The 20,950-nt window shown below is 37.5% G+C and overlaps 1 protein-coding gene across 1 annotated transcript in view; it reads right to left on the reverse strand.

The window, feature by feature from the left end:
• LOC134653401 (cilia- and flagella-associated protein 61-like) overlaps positions 1-20,634 on the reverse strand; it is a 30,579-nt gene extending 9,945 nt beyond the window's left edge. The window contains exons 1-16 of the mRNA XM_063508744.1: positions 20,428-20,634; positions 18,961-19,095; positions 17,503-17,660; positions 16,968-17,106; positions 15,184-15,319; positions 14,344-14,504; positions 13,847-13,913; positions 13,642-13,773; positions 12,618-12,793; positions 12,112-12,188; positions 11,746-11,872; positions 11,345-11,456; positions 10,972-11,042; positions 10,452-10,628; positions 9,693-9,918; positions 9,270-9,388 (exon numbers count right to left, since the gene is read on the reverse strand). Of these exons, the coding sequence (XP_063364814.1) occupies positions 9,270-9,388; positions 9,693-9,918; positions 10,452-10,628; positions 10,972-11,042; positions 11,345-11,456; positions 11,746-11,872; positions 12,112-12,188; positions 12,618-12,793; positions 13,642-13,773; positions 13,847-13,913; positions 14,344-14,504; positions 15,184-15,319; positions 16,968-17,106; positions 17,503-17,660; positions 18,961-19,095; positions 20,428-20,573 (2,159 nt within the window). The 5' untranslated portion in view covers positions 20,574-20,634. The remainder of the gene's footprint in view (positions 1-9,269; positions 9,389-9,692; positions 9,919-10,451; positions 10,629-10,971; positions 11,043-11,344; positions 11,457-11,745; positions 11,873-12,111; positions 12,189-12,617; positions 12,794-13,641; positions 13,774-13,846; positions 13,914-14,343; positions 14,505-15,183; positions 15,320-16,967; positions 17,107-17,502; positions 17,661-18,960; positions 19,096-20,427) is intronic.
• Positions 20,635-20,950: the final 316 nt, after the last annotated feature.

Here is a 20,950-nt window from a genome sequence, read left to right on the forward strand (position 1 = left end):
AAATTAAATACAATAATTATTTATTTAATTAAATTTATAACAACGCAACGTGGGGTTATTCATGATGAATTTTAATGGCTTATATAAGACAGCGGTCGTATATTGCCTCAGAAATTTGGATTTTGTCAGTTTGAATGAACAGCAAACTGGAGACATTGAGATTAATTTTAAACTTATTATTTTAGGTGTTCGTAAGAAATAAGGTATTGACAGACATTGACGGAAAATCGCGAAAACCCGGCCAGGTGCGTCGGACCACGCAAAACGGAGGAGGATTCCATACTTACTTCTTCTACCATGTATCCATATGCCAAAATAGCAACAAAAAAGCCGAACAAAAATACCGTTTCTTCGCAGCACTAGATTTCAGTCCTTTTTTTAGAAAAGTAATATGTTTAGGTACATAATATATATATATATATATATATATATATATATATATATATATATATATATATATGTAAGTAATTTTGTTATGTGAAACTTATATGTTGTGTTACGAGACTTACGAGTAGGTAACTTTAAACTTTAACAGCCTAACAGATCCCAATAAGGCCTAGTTTACCCTCTGGGTTGGAAGGTCAGATGGCAGTTGCTTTCGGAAAAACTAGTGCCTACGCCAATCCTTGAGATTAATTGTCAAGCGAACAATAGGTTCTCATGATCCGTGGCAAAATCGAGATAACGCGAGGAAGAATAACTTTCTCACAAGAATATTTGGCCAAATATAAATCCTTACTCTCGTGTATTTGACCTACCTACTCGTATTGAGTCGTATTTTGCCACCTAGTAGCCTCGAATTGGTTGTTATATGTGGCTTTCCATAAACTAAGGGTCCTTATGCTTCAATAAGGACGTTTTCATGGGGTCCCGTTGTTTCCCATAAAGTTTTAAGTCATAATGTATTGTTTGTCATATTATCATTACTCATAAAACTGAAACCGTTAACATTTCAAGATTTTAGTTAGGTTATCCTATAGATAGGTTAGGTTAGGTTAGATTTGTTTTATGGCAATCCTGAAAAGTGACGCGTTTCTGAACCAAATGAATTATGACTAACGAAAATTCGAGCAAACAATACATTATGGCTTAAAACTATCTGGGAAACAATAGAAACCCCGTTTTCATCTGAAGTTGCAATAGAAATTGAAAAAGCCACATTTTTTCAAGCTTTTACTAAGTTTCATCTGTCCCGTTGGTTGTCTGTCTGTTCCAATGTGGTTCCAATCAAATCATGCAAATTAAATCCCAACAAAAACATAAATGTGAAATGAGAGCCAAGTTCAATATTGAGAATACGTGTCGTTGTTGACTCGCCGACAAAAGAATTGAGATCTATATGGGTGCCAAGTTCTGTGCTGTGTAGAAAATCCTGAAATTATAAAGGATTTGTCTTGGCTAGTTTTTACGTATAGGCATATAGGTAATATATATTTTTCTGTTAGTTTTTCAAAAACTTGGTTTGTTGTTAAAAACTAGCCAAGACAAATCCTTTATAATTTCAGGATTTTCTACACAGCACAGAACTTGGCACTCATATAGATCTCAATTCTTTTGTCGGCGATTTAACAACGACACATATTCTCAATATTGAACTTGGCTCTCATTTCACATTTATGTTTTTGTTGGGATATCATTACTTTTTGTACAGAAATTACTATAGTATTCATCATGAAAGCAGTTTGCCTAAGCTGAAAAGGAGACCCTCGCTAACGCGCGGTTAATTGTCAAAAAGTTTCAGTTTCACATTTTTTCTTTTGTATACGCCTTATAGTCTACTTTCATTCCAAATATCAAGTTTCTAAGTAATCTAGAAGTGGGTTAGGTTTTTGGTCTATAAGTATTTTTTTTTTCCATCGATATATCAATAATTTCCAGTTTTCAGATTTTTCCCTCTATATGCACCTAATAGTCTACCTTGATGCCAAATATCAAGTTTCTAAGTCATCTAGAAGTGGGTTAGGTTTTTGGTCTATAAGTATTAATTATTTTTTTTCCATCGAAATATCAATAATTTCCAGTTTTCACATTTTTCCTTCTATATGCACCTAATAGTCGACTTTGATGCCAAATATCAAGTTTCTAAGTGATCTAGAAGTGGGTTAGGTTTTTGGTCTATAAGTATTAATTATTATTTTTTTCCATCAAAATATCAATCATTTCCAATTTTCACATTTTTCCTTCTATATACACCTAATAGTCTACCTTGATGCCAAATTTCAAGTTTCTAGGTCACCTGGAAGTGGGTTAGGTTTTTGATCTATATGTCAGTCAGTCACAAAAATGCCGGTTTTTAAAGGTTAATTTATCAATAACTGTTTGAGCTATGTTTATGAAATAGTGTATTTTGAACAAGCTAAGGGACTTGAATACATGTGCCAAATTTCATGTGTGTAGGTTAAGTAGGTTTCAAGTTGTGAAGGGGTCAAAAGTAGCTCGAAATGGTTCGTGTAATATTACACACGGTTGCTGCGTCGCCAGTTCCTTTTTCTTTGAACTTGGCTGGACACGCTACCGCGTGTCTAGATTTGACCCACTTCTCGGGTGTTCAATGAAGCTGAAAATTTACATAAGTACATAATATGTAATATGGGTGACAATACAATATTTTTATGGTTACCATCGAGCTGATCTGATGGTGATGATACAAACAGTGGTCTTTTAAGTCTTTTTAACTTTGTGATAAAACAACGCAACTTAATTATATTTGAAAATATTTAAAGAAAAATACAGTCAGAAATTAGAAATTTTGTTATCTAACCTCTCTATCACTCTTGCATATTCGAGCGATAAAGAGGCAAATAGCTGAGTTTCGATTTTCGCACTTCCCGATAGGCCCCTTTGTAAACAAACCGCCTTGATGTGTCTATGTCAAATTTTTAATTGTCTGTGAAAACTTGTTAAAAAAAAGTTTAAAACAAAGGCGTAGGCAAAGAGTAGTATAATATGTATATAGCTGGTCAACCAAATCTTGTCAGTAAAAAAAGGCACGAAATTCAAATCTTCCATGGGACGATATCCCTTCGCGCCTACATTTTTCAAAATTGCCGCCTTTGTCTACTGTCAAGATCTGGTTGACCAAGTATACCTATATAGCGCTGGCGGTACACCGAGAAATTCAGTAAAATGCTGCAAATGATGTTAAAGGTATGAAAATCGGTACGATTGATCTGTAGAACATTTGAAACAATTTGACCCGAAGCACCAACAAATAAAAAGAAAACGAGAGGAGTTATGACGTCATCTTTTTTTGTAAGGAATAAAAAAATATTGTTTAAAAACCTATCGTGTTTGGTATTAAACGAAAGGGCTTTAGGAGCCGATTCCAAACATATATCACATCATTACATTTCAGTATTTTTTTTTTATTATAATATAAATAATTTTCAAAACATACCAATTAAGTTTGGGTTTCTCCAGATACAATACGGCAAATTTTTTTTTGAAAAATATACCTCTAATCTTATACCTAATATCCTCATATCTAACCCTAATAAAGCAATTTTGAAATTATATACATTTAGGTTTTTTTTTTATTTTTCAATTTTACATAGTGTGATCTATGAATCTCTCAATTAAATATTTAAAAAGAAAGCATAAAATTAATATATAACGGTTTTTTTCAGAAAGTCGCTTATATCTCGGAATCGGATAAGTCGTAGTAAAAATTGTCTATGTAATAATTAAGAAAGAATTAACCGAAAAAACTCACCTTTAACGTCCCCCCTTTCCCGAGTTCTCCGCCCCCCACTCATCATAACTTTTTCTTACTTAAAGCTTAGATATTACCAAAGGAACATGTAATAGTATTTTATGCAACTGTTGTTTAAGAGAGGTCAAAAAAGGCGAGTGGCGTGAGTAACAATAACAACAAACAACAACCGAAAATTGTTAATAAAGACGCCACTAGTATTTTTTGACTCAGTTAAACAACGTTGCATACAATACTTTTTCTACGACCAAGCACTTACTTTGAAATGCAATGAAATAATAATAAAAATGGATGATGATGATTGTTTCATGTCCTAATGTGATAGGTTGTTCAGTGCGTGGGATTCTTAAGGGGAACGAAAATTTTATTATTTTTGCGCTACGACGCACGGTTTAGGAGATACAGCCCTATAAATATTTTTCTTCCTCTTTTTCTTTTTTTTTCTTTTTTTTTTCTTTTTTTGTGTTTTTTAAATCTTACTTAGGGGTTCCTTAAAGGGGAACGAAAATTTGATTATTTTTGCGCTACGACGCACGGTTTAGGAGATACAGCATTATAAATTTTTTTTTGTGTTTTTTAATCTCTTTTTTGTGTTTTTTTTAAATATTAATTAGGGTTTCTTACAGAGGAATGAACATTTTAATATTTTTGCGCTACGACGCACGGTTTAGAAGATACAACCCTATAAAAAAAATCTTAATTTTTTTGTTTTTTGTGTTTTCTAAATATTACTTAGGAGTTTCAAAGGGGAACGAAATTTTGATTATTTTTGTGCTACGACGCACGGTTTAGGAGATACAGCCCTATAAAGATGAAAATAATCGTACCATTAACCAAAACATGTATATGGTTTACTCATCTGTCAGAAATGACAATTAAAATTAGATTGGAAACAATGTATTCCATACAATATTTTTTAAGTGGTGATTACACGAAGTATCGTAAAAGTGCCAAAAAGATACTGCGTGTATGCACAAATATTTTTTTTGGGGAATAGACTAAAGACTTGTGTTGATAACTATAAGTTAGGGGTTTAAAGGTGTGTGCACGACCCTTTAAATGACAAATAAAAGTACGGGAGTAGAAAAAGCAAGTTTCAATACTCTTATTTTACCCGAATGACATTATTACTCGTATTGAGTAATTCGGCAGGGCTATTATTACACTTTGTAAAATTGAAAAATTAAAAAAAAAACCTAAATGTAAATAATTTCAAAATTGCTTTATTAGGGTTAGATATGAGGATATTAGGGATAATTTGAGGTATATTTTACAAAAAAAAAATTATGGTATTGTATCTGGAGAAGCCCAAACTTGGTATGTTTTGAAAACTATTTTTATTATAATTTAAACAAAATGACTGAAATGTAACTATGTGATATATTTTTAGCATTGGCTCAGAAAGCCCTTTCGTTTAATACCATACACGATAGGTTTCTAAACATTTTTTTTTATTTCATACAAAAAAACATGACGTCATAACTCCTCTCGTTTTTTTTATTTGTTGGCGCTTCGGGTCAAATTGTTTCAAATGTCCTAAAGATCAATCGTACCGATTTTCAGACCTTTAACACCATTTGCAGCATTTTACTGATTTTCGCGGTGTACCGCCAGCGCTAGAAGTGGGCAGCAAAGAGTAGTATAATATATAGAACAGTCGGCAGTCAACGTTTGTTCCTAATAAATATAACATTGATGAATCAAGGCGGTTTGTTTAAAGAGGGCCTGCCGCGATACCAATTTCGTTATCTGCCACCATTAAATTTCGCTCGTATATGCAAGAGTGATAGAGAGGCAGATAACGAAATTTCCCCCCACCCCCCTTTGGATGGTTCTTGTTTGAGTTATAATGTCACTGTATTGAGGACTCAACCTTTCCATTTTTAAAGTGTTTTTATATCGACATGACACTGGCTACTGTAGTAAATGCCAAAAAAGAAAAAAAAAACGCTGTCATAGTAATCGTCAATCGAAATAAACAACGTACAAATATCCAAGAAAAATTTGCAAAATAGTATATGATAAATATGTAAAACATCATTAATTATCGAATTAAGATTACATACAACTTTGTGTAAAAAAAATTGAGGCAATTATACAGCCCGATTATACGGGTTACATCTTGAAAAAGATGATTATCTTGGAAAGAAGAGTAAATATACATAGGTGAACATAATGGTGAACAAAGGTATAGTCAAATAGGTAGGGACATAATTCAGGGTTTGCTTGTCTGGTCCACGCATGCTGTACCTATCACGACCACGGCACGGCCGTCTCCTGCTAACTTTTCGCTATAATTCAAAAAACTTTAATGATCCCAAAGTAGTTCAGCTATTATACATTACATTAGTTAGAACTAAAATTGAATCGGGCTCTTTAATCTGGAACCCGCATGAAAAATCCTACACCTTGCTTTTAGAAAAGGTACAGAAAGCTTTTCTCCGCTTCTTGTATAAAAAAACTTACGGGTATTACCCCTTTTTATACCCAACCAAATTTTTACTCGGTATGCTACGCTTTAACTCCCTCGAGATAAGGCGTAATGTTAATCTAATGTCTGCTATATCTAAAATATTAAGGGGAGAGTCAGACTGCTTAGACTTGGTGGCGAAAACGACTACCTTGTTTGTTCCCGACAACTACCTACGTTGTCGTGGCCATCGCCTCCTAGATAATGGAACCTTTCACACGACTGCACACCAGTACTCTCCAATTGTCCGTTCCCGGACACTCCTTAATAATCTTTTATCTTTTGCACCTGACTGCGACTTGTTTGCCGACCAAAGTCGTAAACTTTTTAAAGATATTTTACGTTTTTGCGAATTAAACATGCAATAGGTAGCTTATTAATCGCTTTATTATTACTTACTTAATTTTAATACTTAATTTTACAGTGCATTGGTGTTAGCTGTAATGCTGTAAAATTTGTTTTCAATAAATATCAATCAATAATAGTAAAATCATAGGTCTAATACCTATGATTTTAATATTATAGCGAACAATATTTCATGTTCATGATCTCGAATTTAAGACTTTAGCTTAGATTTATGGCGTGCGGCCTAGCGCGCGTTGCCTCTATGAGGAGCTGTCAAAGCGCTTTATATCTGTATGCTTTTGATGATGCGGATCAGCATTCTTATCCAGCGGGGCAAGCGGGCAGCCTGGAGAAGGGCACCCTACCGCACTTGGTAGGTCACTAAACTCACTACCAGGATTTAGGGCTAATAATTTATTTATAAGTTTTTAATACCTTTAAACGAGCAATTCTTGTAAATTTATTTATTTATTTATATGTATATATATTTCGGGGATCTCGGGAACGGCTCTAAACGGATTTAGATGAAATTTGCTATATGGAGGTTTACGGGGGCGCAAAATCGATCTAGCTAGGTTTTATCTCTGGGAAAACGCATTTTTGGGTTATTATATGTTTCCCGAGCAAAACTCGGTCTCCCAGACATTAAGTTTTTAATTTAAGTGTTTTTATCATGTTTCATATTTAAACTTACAGATGTGAATCACCAGCAGAGTTTTTGGAGAGGTGTGGTTTTCTTATTTCCTGTTACCAACCTGAAACACCATACCTACTTAAATATCAGAAAATAATAAAGTGAAGAAAATTAAATAAAGTTGAATGCTTAAAAACTTTAATGTTTTATTAAAATTAAACGAAAAAAAATGTGTAAACTGAAATAGATCTAATTTTTTTATTTGTAGTTGAATAACATATATGTATTTAATCTCCTTTAATTAAAAATCATCTCTGAGTAGATACATATTAAACAATAGGTACTTTTAGGTCTTGGTAGTAATGTTAGGTCTTATGACCTACTGTATTTGACTATATTACTTACCAAGACCGAAGCCTGACCTGTCAGTCACCAACTATTTTGATGCTCTTTGTAGGTAGCATCAAAATAGTTGGTGACTGACAAAGTTACCAAGTTACTAAGGTAGTAGGTACCTATATAGTAGGTAGCAGTAGCGCAATATTTAGTCAAAATATTTTGACTAATTTAGATTACTTTTATGCCAAAAAAGTAATACAAGCTATTCATGTTCCACTTAGTAATAAAATACGGACTTTTCTGAATATGTGGTTTACGAAATGTGTTAAGAGCCAACAGGAGTGGTCATTTCTCCATACAAACGTACTCGACTGTTTCCTCCGTGGGTTTTGAAGCTAGAGCAATGATTTTTTTAACACAGATTAATATTGTCAATAACGGTGTCGGACCGTTTTGCTTTTTTTGATATTTTTGTTTTTTAAGGCGCTAGAGCCCTTCAAAAATGGCCAAAATGGCCTAATTGACTATGCCGCAATGAGAGGCGTGGTATTCAAAACTGATATCAATTAGCCAAAAAAGCAAAACGGTCCGACACAGATAATTTCATAATCATTTAGATTTCCAAATTTGGTTACGATTGGTTAAGTTTTGGAGGAGGAAACAGTTAAAAGTAAACAGGAAACAGGAGGTTTCGTACTCGACCTCGATATTTGAGATTTTTACGCAGGATTTTTCACCTTGTCCTTATCGCATTAGTTTTAGGTGCCGCTTCCGTTAGCGAGACGGGTATATTTACCTAAAATATTTAAATCTCAGCTCCAACAGGAGGCTCTTAAGGTACAACTTGTGGTTTATTAACGTGGTTTAGAAATAGGCAGCTTGAGTTGAGAGAGGTGATGAGTAAATTGTTTAATTTTTTTACAATTTTGAGCGTTTATAGGAGAATGTGTGGAGCAAGCATTATTTGACGTGTAGGTGTGGGTTCAACAAAAAGATCGCTTGTCAATAAGGCATTCTTGCTGTTAAAATTCAATTATTAATAGCCTTTATCGACCATCAGCAATGTAGTCCCTTTTTGATTGATGGAAATTGTCACGTAAGTTCCACTACTCGCCGCCGCATCGCCTACAGCGCATTCGTTGGTCTATCGCTCACAAGATGTCATTAATTCATGTAAACTTACGTACTGAAAAAAAAAAGTTTTACTCTTTGCTATAAATTACCCTTTCGCACGTCAAAAACTCCAAGATGGTGCCGAAGGTCATAGAGAACCAAGTCTACCTTTGGAATCATTACTTGTCAAAATTTGACATTAGCAATCCACAGTTAGGTGACAACCAAACCAAACCATTATAAACCTTAAAGTAATAATAAAACAAAGTTGTTTTTTGTTAAATTATTGTTTGTACCAAATGAACTTCAGCACTTGATGAACTTCAAATGAACTTCAGCAGTTGAATTTCAAATGACGCGAAATCTGACAGTTGCACATGTCGAATAGGGGCCCAGTATCTCAAAAGCTTGTACCTTGTAATACAAGCGGGTGTCACTTTTTGACAGCTTTTGTTAGAAAGGGACTTCCACTTGTATTACAAGTTACAAGCCTTTGGGAAACGGGCCCCAGGACTAGGTATAAATCAATAAAATAAAAAAATAAATTTTCTCGCACTACGAAGAAAAAGCCTGTGCCTATAAGTAGGAAATCTGCAATTATAGAGCTTCCGACATTTTGTTAATAAAAAGTAAAAATAGTTAATTAATAGACTCACACTTTCTGGGCCAATTTTCCTATTTTTTTCAACTCCGGAACCAAGCTAACAACGGGATCCCATTGCCTTGGTTTAAGCGGCACCATGGATAAAGCCATAGAGTTAGCTTTGTGGATTACCTAAAACATATTTTTCATGCCCTTATATTTCATTAAAGATCGTTTAGCATTACCGGTAGGAGTAGGACCCATGTCTTGAAAAAGCTTTGGATCCATAGAGGCGTCTATCCGGAAAGTGGAAAATCATGCAACTTGCAGATGCTTAGTGTAATTATAAAGCAAGCTAAACATTATGGCGGACCCTTAGTCATATCATAAAGTAACGAAAGAGTAGTTGTTTCTTCTATATCTATATCCACAGTACAATTTAAGCCAAAAACGCTGACCGAAGAGACGACCTCTCAAAGTTACGTTAGGAGCTTACCCATTTGTTCCTATACCCAGTAAACCAAATCAGCGTATCAGCCCCTGACAGCCTCATAATCTCTCTAAGGAAGAACCGATAGTGGGCTTCGAACACTGGGTAGACCAAGGCAGTCTTAATGTTGGCGAAACCGACATGCAGTCCTTGGCCCGAGTAATGGTATTTCGGAATACGAAAGGCATCCATGTCGAAGCGCGCTTGTAAGAAGTTGATTTGTTCAGGAGGCCTGCAAATATTACAGAGTTTAAACTAACTAAGGGTATACCTACTTAAAAGCTTCGATTGCGTTTTTTGTCAGACTGTACCTATAGTGAACTGGTTTTTGATAATTTTGCTTCTATATTAGCAATAACTGGTGGTACAGACAGGACCATACAAAACTTTATCCGATCAGGTTCCGCAATAGAAAATCCTAATTGTAATCTAAGCAGGGATTCGACATCCAATCCAACTCTAATGATTCAAATAAATGGATTTCTTAAGAACAACTATTGTAGTTGGTGCTGTAATATACCATGCCCATGCCCCGCTTGACTCATTTGATCTAGGTACTCATAGAACAAACCAAGCTGTACAAGCTGAATTACCAAACGCAACTGTCACTATCACACTAATATGGAACAGTTATAGAGAGACACAAAGCGATTCGATGGCGAAGCGTAAGCGATTGTCACATTAGCTAGGCCGCGGATAGATAGGTAGGTACATAAAGAAGGGGACAGTTACTTTTATGTAGGTACTAGGTAAGTAGATACTTACTCCAATATTCCGAAGCCCACAATATCAAGTCCACAAACGAAGACATACGCCTCATGCCGTTGCTTTCCCATAATGCTGTTCTCGACCAACCACATGGTCTCCTTACCGTCCAAATTTTGCAGCAACCTGGATATCTGCGGGACATCTACCATCTCCGCTTTACGGACGGTCAATTTACTGCAAAAAATAGTTGGATTATTATATTATAAAGGCCGGGAAATTATTGTAGCCTTAAATGAAATTTCAAACGGGCTGTAAAAAGTTTATGAATTATTTCCGTTCATAAAGTGGGTATACACTTTTGCAGTTGTATGTTTGACGCACGAAGACTACGCAAAGTTAAATCACCTTCCTGGCTTAGGCCGGTAAAATTGTATGAAATTCCATTACTGACGTCAACGAGGTATAATTTTTAACTAAGTACTTCCCCCAAAAATATCATCTCAAATACCTACCTATATAGGGTAGGATTTAATAATCCCGGCAAATAAATGATATACGAGTATATGAAGATACTAACCCTAATACAGAGCTCCTGTGGGCGATATACAGTGCATAATCACTGCAAAGTTTATCTTTACAGGGCACAAACTGAAAGTTAAGATAATGTTCAGTTACAAATATGGTCACCACTCTACAATATCTATATTATAGTGCGTTCTCGTGCATGTGCGTGGTAGATATCTATCTAGCAAGCTACCTCCACCGCAAATTTACCACAGATGTTTCAAACGCCTGGATTCAGAGCCTGATAAATTTAGATCCATTGGTGAACTATAGACTTAATTTATTAGATCTTTTAAATGGACATGTATTAGATCAGTCAACTATAGATCTGAATTTGCCAGATTCAACAGACAATCAAGCTCTAAATTTAGGCATAGGCTTCTTACACAAAAATGTCTCAGCAAAAACATAGACGAACTGGTACAAGGCATTCGGAGCAAACAGTAGTCGTAGTCTTTCATCAATTCAAACGCTGCGTGCAGCAAATCGTAGCCTTTTCTGGAATTTACAATACGTATTATTTTTCGTTACAGTAGTTTAGTTAGACCAGGGGTCGGAAAACCGTACCTTTAACCTCGTGCCGCCCACCATACAAAATTATAGCCAAGGAAGTTTCAACCTTGTTGTATTTTCAATTAGGTTCAATTTCATTTGTTCTAAAATTTACGAGACAAATGAAATGCTACCTAATTTGTTTTTAATTAAGGTTGACATTCCATCGAAACTGAGTGTACATCCTAATGTACATTGGGCGGCACGAGGATAAATAAAACTAACTAGGTCTGACCTTTCGTCAATATCATCCCGTAAAGCATACAGCTCAATGCTAAACGCGTTGGGCTCTCCGCGATACTCCGAATCGTCCATTTCGGCATTATTGGCCTGCATGGCCTTTAACAACAATTTTCTTTGTTCTGAAAAACAAAAGAAGTAGGTACTATAAACAAGATATGCGTAATAGTGATTGTTAGGGTTGATTCAGACGGCGCGCGAATTCGTATACTTACGATTTAATTTACATTGTGGACCATTGAGGTTACGTCAATTCAGCCGACCGGTCAAATGACGCAATGTAATGAAACTCGCATGCGAGTTCTCGCACCGTCTAAATGAGCCCTATAGGGATCAGAAGAAGTTTAAGATAAGTACTTACTTTTTAACCTTTTGGAGCTGATTAATGTGGATCGTTTTCTTGTTTTGTATCGTTTTATTTTCGCATGAGAGTCCTGTCTGAAAGTGAGTACATTCAGCAGTAGAAAAAATAAGTCTTTTACAATGGTCTGCATCCTTCTAAAGGATAAATCACGTTGAACCGGCCCGGGGCCGGGCCTGAGCTTCCGGCGCTTCGTTTTCTATGGAAAGAACCACGTGATCACCGAAAACTGTCATAGAAAATGACATATCGCATGCCTCGGCCCGGTCTAGTGTGAATTATCCTTTAGTTAGAGGGCGTACAGATTAACTGAAAAAATAAAAGGAACAGCTATAAATTATATACGAAGAATAAGTATAATATATACTTGGTCAACCAGATCTTGACAGTAGAAAAAGGCGGCAAATTTAAAAAATGTAGGCGCGAAGGGATATCGTCCCATAGAAAATTTGAATTTCGCGCCTTTTTTACTGACAAGATTTGGTTGACCAGCTATATATACGCACTCTTCCAGCCACAGAGAAGACGAAAGCTTGCGCAGCGGAAGCGGAACTTCCGGTACCGCCAGCAGGCTGGAGTCAATGTTGACTATGTCGTAGTCGAACGGGTCTTCTTCCAGTATCACGCTGGGGCGGAGAGACATGTTCGTGGCCATAGAAGGTGATGGAGATGGAATGTACACCTAAGATTATGATGTCTTAATGCAACCAAAGATTCGTTAATAGTTAAAATGTTTAATGTCAAACAAAAACCGTTCCCAGAATTTGACTGCTAAAGAAGATGGCGCTGTACAGTGCTTTGTGTTTTTGAGTAATTGAATAATCAAACCTCAACTTTTGAAAATACAGCGCCAACTACATTCGTTGGCAAAATCAAAGAACGATTGATCTTAAATCAAAGAGAATAGAGTGTATAGAGAGTTATTTGTATTCATCATCTTCATCTTCCTCGCGTTGTCCCGGCATTTTGGCCACGGCTCATGGGAGCCTGGGGTCCGCATGGCAACTAATCCCAGGAATTGGCGTTGGCACTAGTTTTTACGAAAGCGACTGCCATCTGACCTTCCAACCCAGAGGGTAAACTAGGCCCTTATTGAGATTAGTCCGGTTTCCTCACGATGGTTCCTTCACCGAAAAGCGACGTAAATATCAAATGATATTTCGTACATAAGTTCCGAAAAACACATTGGTACGAGCCGGGGTTTGAACCCGCGACTGCAAGCCGCACGCTCTTACGCGCAACGGCCACCAGCGCTTTTTTTTATAGAGAGTTAATTGTATTGTCAAAATAAATTTTTTAGTCACAGCTGTCACAGATAATCAACAAATCTTCCATTTGTTGCAACCCATTATAATTGTATCCTGTTCTAATCATGGTGTAAGTAAACTGCAGCGAAAATATTTAGCTAGTCTGGCAAACTATCGAGTCACTCTGTAAAGGTACTTCTGGAACATACTGCACAGGAACGGATACAGGTGGCAATAGTTGGAAAAGGACATATGTGAATTCATTTAATAATCAGTTAATCACCTTATCGCTGTAATCATCAGAATGTTTGTTGAAGAACAACTGATCCATGCTGCGCCTCATGGCTGCGTTCTTCTTGAAGAAAACGTGGCTTGAAGTTTTTCGTGGCCTGGCTTTTGATGTTTTGCATGGGATCTACAAAACAGAGTTACTGTATAAAAGCGAAGGTCTTGTAGTTCAGCATGTTCTGTTTTCCTCCATATCTTACCTCGTTTATGTCAATCAAGTCAGCGACACTATCGAAAGGATTACGTTTTCCAAGCAATATAGGTTCTCTGCGGATTAATATCTTATTAGATACGAGTCTAAGATTACAAATTAAACAGATTTATGATGACGCAAAAACGATTAATTAAATTAAATTGTGGTAGAGTCTGGCTAATGAAAGTTGAGCCTGAGATAACGCGGGAATTTCAATAAAAACCGCACCTGGCAATAAAATTACTATGAAATTAAATGACAGCTTGAAACTGACAGCTTATTTGATAGGAAAAAAAGTTGCCATATAAAAAGTTTTAAATAAATCTCAGGCTCAACTTTCATTAGCCAGACTCTATAATGCTTTCCACACAGGCAAAAACCGCAATAACTAACTTTCAATCTACAACAGGTTTAGTTTGAGAGAATGTAAGGACAAACGCGTCATTAAATTAAATCTGAAGTAAAGTTAACTGCGGTCAGATAGATAGACAAAATGCCTCTAACCCGAAAGCGAAAAACGAAGAATTAGCTTTCCACAGCTCTTCTTTCTCTTGCCCTGTAGCCTTCCTCAGGCCGAAGTATGGAGCAATATCATACGTCTTCGACAGAGTTTGGTAGTCAATTTGTGCGTTGAGACACATCACTCCGACAGCCTCGTCGTCTTGCTAGAAATATAACTGCACTTAAGGGATTTTATAGCAGGACCTCTGTAACTTTGACTTTCATCAACATCTAAGGGCGTCGGCTAGCGAGGGCGGGTGCACAGTGCGGGCGCACGCACGGGTGCCATTTGTAGGTAGGTAAAATCCGTCGCACGCATCCGCGCCAGTTAGTATTGCCAGAGACAAGGGAAAATGCATAGACCGTTATCTCCTTGTCTTGCAAAATTAACTCATGAAAATATCGGTATATATATTATAAAGAGAACACTGCGTATCTACTTAATTTTCTTTGGCGTTGCTGATGAGCCGGCGCTAGCTATCGGACCCTAAACCGAGTCGCACAACTACGGAAGCAGCCCACGTAGTCACCTGGATTGACTAAAATAAGATGCATTCATCAGTGCCTTACCTTACTCTTAGGGAGGAAAAGAAGGGATCCCTTTGTTTCGGGTGCTAGTAGGTACCTACTAGCGTAAGACAAGGACAGTATGATTCTCTGTCTATGTTTGAAACGAGACAGTCCTGGGCCAAACTATGCATAGATATACTTGGTCAAGCTGATCTTGTCGGTAGAAAAAGGCGGCAAATTTGAAAAATGTAGACGCGAAGGGATGTCGTCCCATAGAAAATTTGAATTTCGCGCCTTTTTTTACTGACAAGATTTGCTTGACCACAGCTATACCTGTGCTACGATGATTTTCCTCGGGCTCTCCGGGTGTCGTCCGATAATCTCGCTCACGTAGAACTCCCCGTATAGCTTCTTCATGCTAGGGTGCAGTTTGTCCAGGATCTCCACTATATCGTCGTTATCTTCTTCACTGATTACATTTACAAAACTTATCATGTTTTAGTGATAAAGTGGACGGGGCCCCCGTACAGTTAATTCTGCATACATAAGTTCAGTTGTTCAGTACAGGCAAGTAAGTTTGCGGTTTTAATTTCAACCTTCAGGTGTCGGTTGAGCCGATCCGAACATGCCGAATGTTTTTTTCGCTCTTGCGTGGACATAAATTGTAAATATGAACCCATGTTGACAGTGTATGATCAGTACCAATAAATAAATCTATCTATTTATCTATCATAAAGGTTTTTTATATTAGTTGTTGCCGATTCCTCCTTGCGTCCAGTGTGGGGAGAGCTCTTTTTTCTCAATAAGTAGTTACCTAAATATTTTGCGAGGCTGAACAGCGATTGTCCGACCATATGAGCCACATGATTAAAATTAACCTAATAATAAAGATTTTACATGTGTTTAAATGATTATTCATTAACCAGTCAAACTAGCATGTAAGTACAGGGTAAATGGGAAAAGCAATAAAAATCGCGAGCGCAGCGAGCGCTAAATTTTTTGTGAAAAAATTGTGAAAGCGTGTTAAAAAGGCCTAAAAATCCGAAGTTACCCAGTGAGGTGAGCTTTCATGCTAGGTCAAAGCCGTGCTTCAGGATAAGCTCAGCTAGATCACAGACGACAACCAATGTCCATTGTATTAATAAGCGAGACCGCAGGCCGAGCTTGGCGCAGCGAGGCCAAAGGCTAAGCTGAAGAAGAGATTTGGTAGGCGAACCAAAAATTGAGGTAAAAAGTGAGGCTGAAGGTCGAGCCCAGCAATCTCCACATACTTAACAAGCCCGAAGCGTACTTAACCAGCGAGGTAAGCTTTCATGCGAGGCAAAAGGCTAAGCTTCTGAAATCAATGAATCAAAGTAGCGCTCTGATACGAACCAATCGTCAAATGTTACTCAACAATAATATATGTGTCATACAAGAGTTACTCGGAGGGCCGAAGTTTCATTAATGAGGTTTTAGGCCCTCGGGAGCATGAAATTCGAGCTCAATTTACAGACTTTAAAAGCTATAAAATAACACAATTTACATAATCATTTGATGATTGTGTGTCTGAGAAACTGATATTGGACATTAGGTATAAGTAGGTAACATAAAAAAATATTTATGAATTTTGGCCATATGCCAAACTTGGCAAACACATTTTTTTTAACGCGCGCGGGGCCGCTGGGGCCCCCTAGCCGAGGCGGGGTCCATAGGCTGTTGCCTACTCTGCCTTAGGGTTAATCCGGCCCTGTAGGTAGGTAATAGGATATAACATTCACTGTCGACGGGTAAGCCTCGGTAGCTTAGTTGGTAGAGCGGTGAACTGGATTCCTGGAGCGAGTTCTCGAGCTCAACCAATTTTCCTTTATTTCTAAACGATAAAAAAAACTATATCTGCTCATTACAAAAGTAAAACTCTACTAATCACTACCATAGTATTAAAAAAAGTCGCTTCCCGCTGTCTGTCTGTCCCTATGTACACTTAGATCTTTAAAACTACGAAACGGATTTTGATGCGGTTTTTTTTAAATAGATAGAGTGATTCATGGGGAAGGTTTATGTATAATTTGTTAACCCGCGCGAAGCCGGGGCGGATCGCTAGTAGTAGATATAATATAATAAGAATAATAACTTACACAGCCGCACGTACGGTGAGGTCCGGATAGAAGTCATCGCGATGAGCCAAGTACATGTAGAGTCCCGCGTCGTCTTCTCGCTTTGCGGGTATCCGCTTTACTACATGCTTGCGGAATGGTTTGTACCTTGAGAGCATGTCTGAAATATGACATTTTATTAAAATAAAGTTCCTGCTCCCGCCGGGATAAGTAGTAGTAGTAGTAAACTCTTTATTGTACAAAAAGACATAATTAAAAATAACATACAATAAGGTAAGCATAAGGCATGCAAGGGGTAAGGGGTGCATAAGGTTGGCACTAGCAGACGGCCTCCTTTAGGCCCGAGATATACTTGTAAGTTTTACTTACTTTAGTAGGAACAAAGCTATTATTTTATTTTTTTATTCTGTAGTATACCATAGCTGTGTCCCTACTTACGTAAGTAAAATTTACAAGTGTATCTCGAGTCTTAGGATTAGGATGTCAGGTGCACGTTCGAATTGGCCTGTAGAACCAGGAACTAGACTAGTATAGGTACCTATAACTAGGTACATACCAAACGTGCAGGTCGGAGGCGGGATAAGCACAATATGCTGCAGGTATTCGTCATTGCTGAAGACAGACGCGAAAGCTTCGTCCAGAAAGAAGTTATTGGCGGCCTCGGCGCAACACATCATGTGTACGAATAAAGTGTTGTGGGGGTGCAAGTTACGCCTGCAAGGAATTCATGGCAACCTTATAGCTTAGTAACTTTGATAGTAAACAGGGTAAAAAATCCGTTTTCCAAAAATTTTGTTAGTGCTATCTATTTAAAAATTTAAACACGAAATTTAACAAAAACTGTATGGGTCTGGGGTCCTTATCCCAAGAAAAATCTTGATAGTGCGATTCAGGATTATTACTACACGAAATAGAGCCATCTAGCGTAGAATATTGTAACTTAGGGGTCTTTATCCGAAGAAAAATCTTGAAAGCGCGATTCAGAATTTTTACTACACGGAACAGCGCCATCTAGCGTGGAATATTGTAACTTAACAAAAATTGCACGGGGTATCGGGTCCTTATCCAAAGAAAAATCTTGATAGCGCGATTCAGGATTTTTACTACACGAGATAGTGCCATCTAGCGTAGAATATTGCAACTTAACAAAAATTGCACGTGGTATGGGGTCTTTATCCGAAGAAAAATCTTGATAGCGCGATTCAGGATTTTTACTACACGGAACAGCGCCATCTAGCGTGGAATATTGTAACTTAACAAAAATTGCACGGGGTATCGGGTCCTTATCCAAAGAAAAATCTTGATAGCGCGATTCAGGATTTTTACTACACGAGATAGTGCCATCTAGCGTAGAATATTGCAACTTAACAAAAATTGCACGGGGTATCGGGTCCTTATCCAAAGAAAAATCTTGATAGCGCGATTCAGAATTTTTACTACACGAGATAGTGCCATCTAGCGTAGAATATTGCAACTTAACAAAAAATGCACGGGGTGTGGGGGTCTTTATCCGAAGAAAAATCTTGATGGCGCGATTCAGGATTTTCACTACACGGAACAGCGCCATCTAGCGTGGAATATTGTAACTTAACAAAAATGCACTGGGTATGGGGTCTTTATCCGAAGAAAAATCTTGATAGCGCGATTCAGGATTTTTACTATACGGAACCGCGCCATCTACCGTGAAATTAGTAAACTAAGTAAAAATAAAAATCTCTAAAGCCATCTAAAAATTTGCGCGTTTTGTATGTAAAGGAACTATCATCTACTTATAATTTGATAACTAGAAAAAAAGAGTAGATATAGATGGTCAAGCAGATCTTGTCAGTAGAAAAGGCGCGATATTCAAATTTTCTATGGGACGATATCCCTTCGCGCCTACATTTTTCAAATTTGCCGCCTTTTTCTACTGAGAAGATCTGCTTGACCATCTATATGTGTTTTAACTCTTGACTGACAATGTCAGTATCATAGATGGTATGATCAGTATGAATGTGTTGTGCGTTGTGCTTACTGAAACATGTTCTTCAGCCAGTATTCCCAGGCGGCGGGCGGCACGCCCGGCACGTTGGGGTGGTCGTGGAGCGCCATGAACCCGATCACTCTCATCTGGTCGTTTATTAGGCATATAGCTAGGGTTGCCAGCTCGCTGAAACCAGGCATTTAGCTAAGCATGCAAGCAATATTGCTGTTAATAAAAAAAAAAAAAAAGAATTATCAATTTTTGTAATTGTAATACTAGCTCTGCTCGCGACTTCGTCTGTGTGGAATGATGAATATCCCCATGCCAAATCTCATCGAAATAGGTTCAGCGGTTAAAGGGTTACTTTCGTATTTATAGTGTTAGTAGGGATATAGAAAATATTCAAATGTCCACCATTTACATACAATCCTTTCAATTTTCACAGTTATCATTGACACTTAAGCTTTGGATTCCTCCGAAAGCGGTGCCGTCATATAGCGGCCGTCTCCATACTAAATTATACGGCTAAATATGGATGTCGTAGTATTTGTATGGAGACGGCCGCTATATGACGGCACCGCTTTCGGAGGAAACCAAAGCTTTAGCGAGCATGTTCTCATTGTAATGGGGACTTTATTGTATTTTTGTTACGGTAGAAAATACTTGGATTCAAATTACTGTATATCTGTAAAGCTTTGGATTCCTCCGAAAACGGTGCCGTCATATTACGGCCGCTATATAGCGTTGACTGACGTCACTAGAACGTTGTCTATGTAAACAAGATGGCGCGGTTTCCTAGACGGCGTTACGTTACGTTGATTGTCAACGTAACGTAAGATGACGGCCGTCATGACGGTGTCGATAGTTTCGTGAACGTTTTATTAGATAGCGGTGACGCCATTTTGAATAAATGACACGAGATTTGAATAAATGATTCCGTACTACGATTATTTTCCTCTTCTGATGATATTTCATCCTCCAAGTAAATTATAGATGATCAAGCAAATCTTGCCAGTAGGAAAAGGCGCGAAATTCAAATTTTCTATGGGACGTTATCCCATCGCGCCTACATTTTTCAAATTTGCCGCTTTGACCTTGGTGGATGACGGTGTGTTATGACGCCGTGGTACTTTCCACATGTCGCCACCGTAAAGACGGCCGTCTTTTGCAGCCGCTATATGACGGCCGTCATATGACGGCACCGTTTTCGGAGGAATCCAAAGCTTAAGAGGTCAAGTAAATTGGGGAAATCCAACCTACGATTATTACGTGTTTCGCACGATATATTTATACTAGCTTTTGCCCGCGGCTTCGCACGCGCAGTTTTTTTTAATTTTGGACCCCCATTTCACCCCTTTAGGAGATAAATTTTGAAAAATCCTTTCTTAGTGGAACCCTAGACCTTATAAGGAACCTACTTGCCAAATTTGGACTTTCTAGTCCCAGCGGTTTGGGCTGTGCGTTGATTTAAGTCAGTCAGTCAGATCTTTCACGTTTATATATATAGATACTACTTACATGAGTGCACCAATATCCACCTCTCCGAATATAGCCTTGATGTGCTCCTTATCCATGAACAAATCAACCTCATGTTTATCCAAATCTATGGCCCTTCTGAACTTTCTACCACCAGGTTCCACGTGGATATCAAAGAAAATCGACATTATTACTCCTACCCAGTGACAACTGAACTAGCGGGCTATGGACATCAAATAAAACACTTGTTGGTTTAAACTAAGACAATATATTACAAATTTAAAGCTACTAAGGCCCGGATAGTCTGTCGGATTCCTTTGACACAGCTAAGCATGGCTTTAGGCAGATATATGGCATCAGCCTTAACAACCTTTAAAACGTATGTCCTATACACATTGAATACTGAATATTAAGTACGCTACAACCATAATATGAAGCAATACCTTAACTAAAAACTGCTTTTACTGTAACGAGACTTCAAATTATCGATCAATTCCAGTTGATCGCGTTCATCATAATGGCATAAACATATTGAAATAATTGAACATGATATCCACGCATAATA

Source organism: Cydia amplana, chromosome 13 (assembly GCF_948474715.1).
Source record: "Cydia amplana chromosome 13, ilCydAmpl1.1, whole genome shotgun sequence".
In the NCBI taxonomy this organism is placed as follows: Eukaryota; Metazoa; Arthropoda; class Insecta; order Lepidoptera; family Tortricidae; genus Cydia; species Cydia amplana.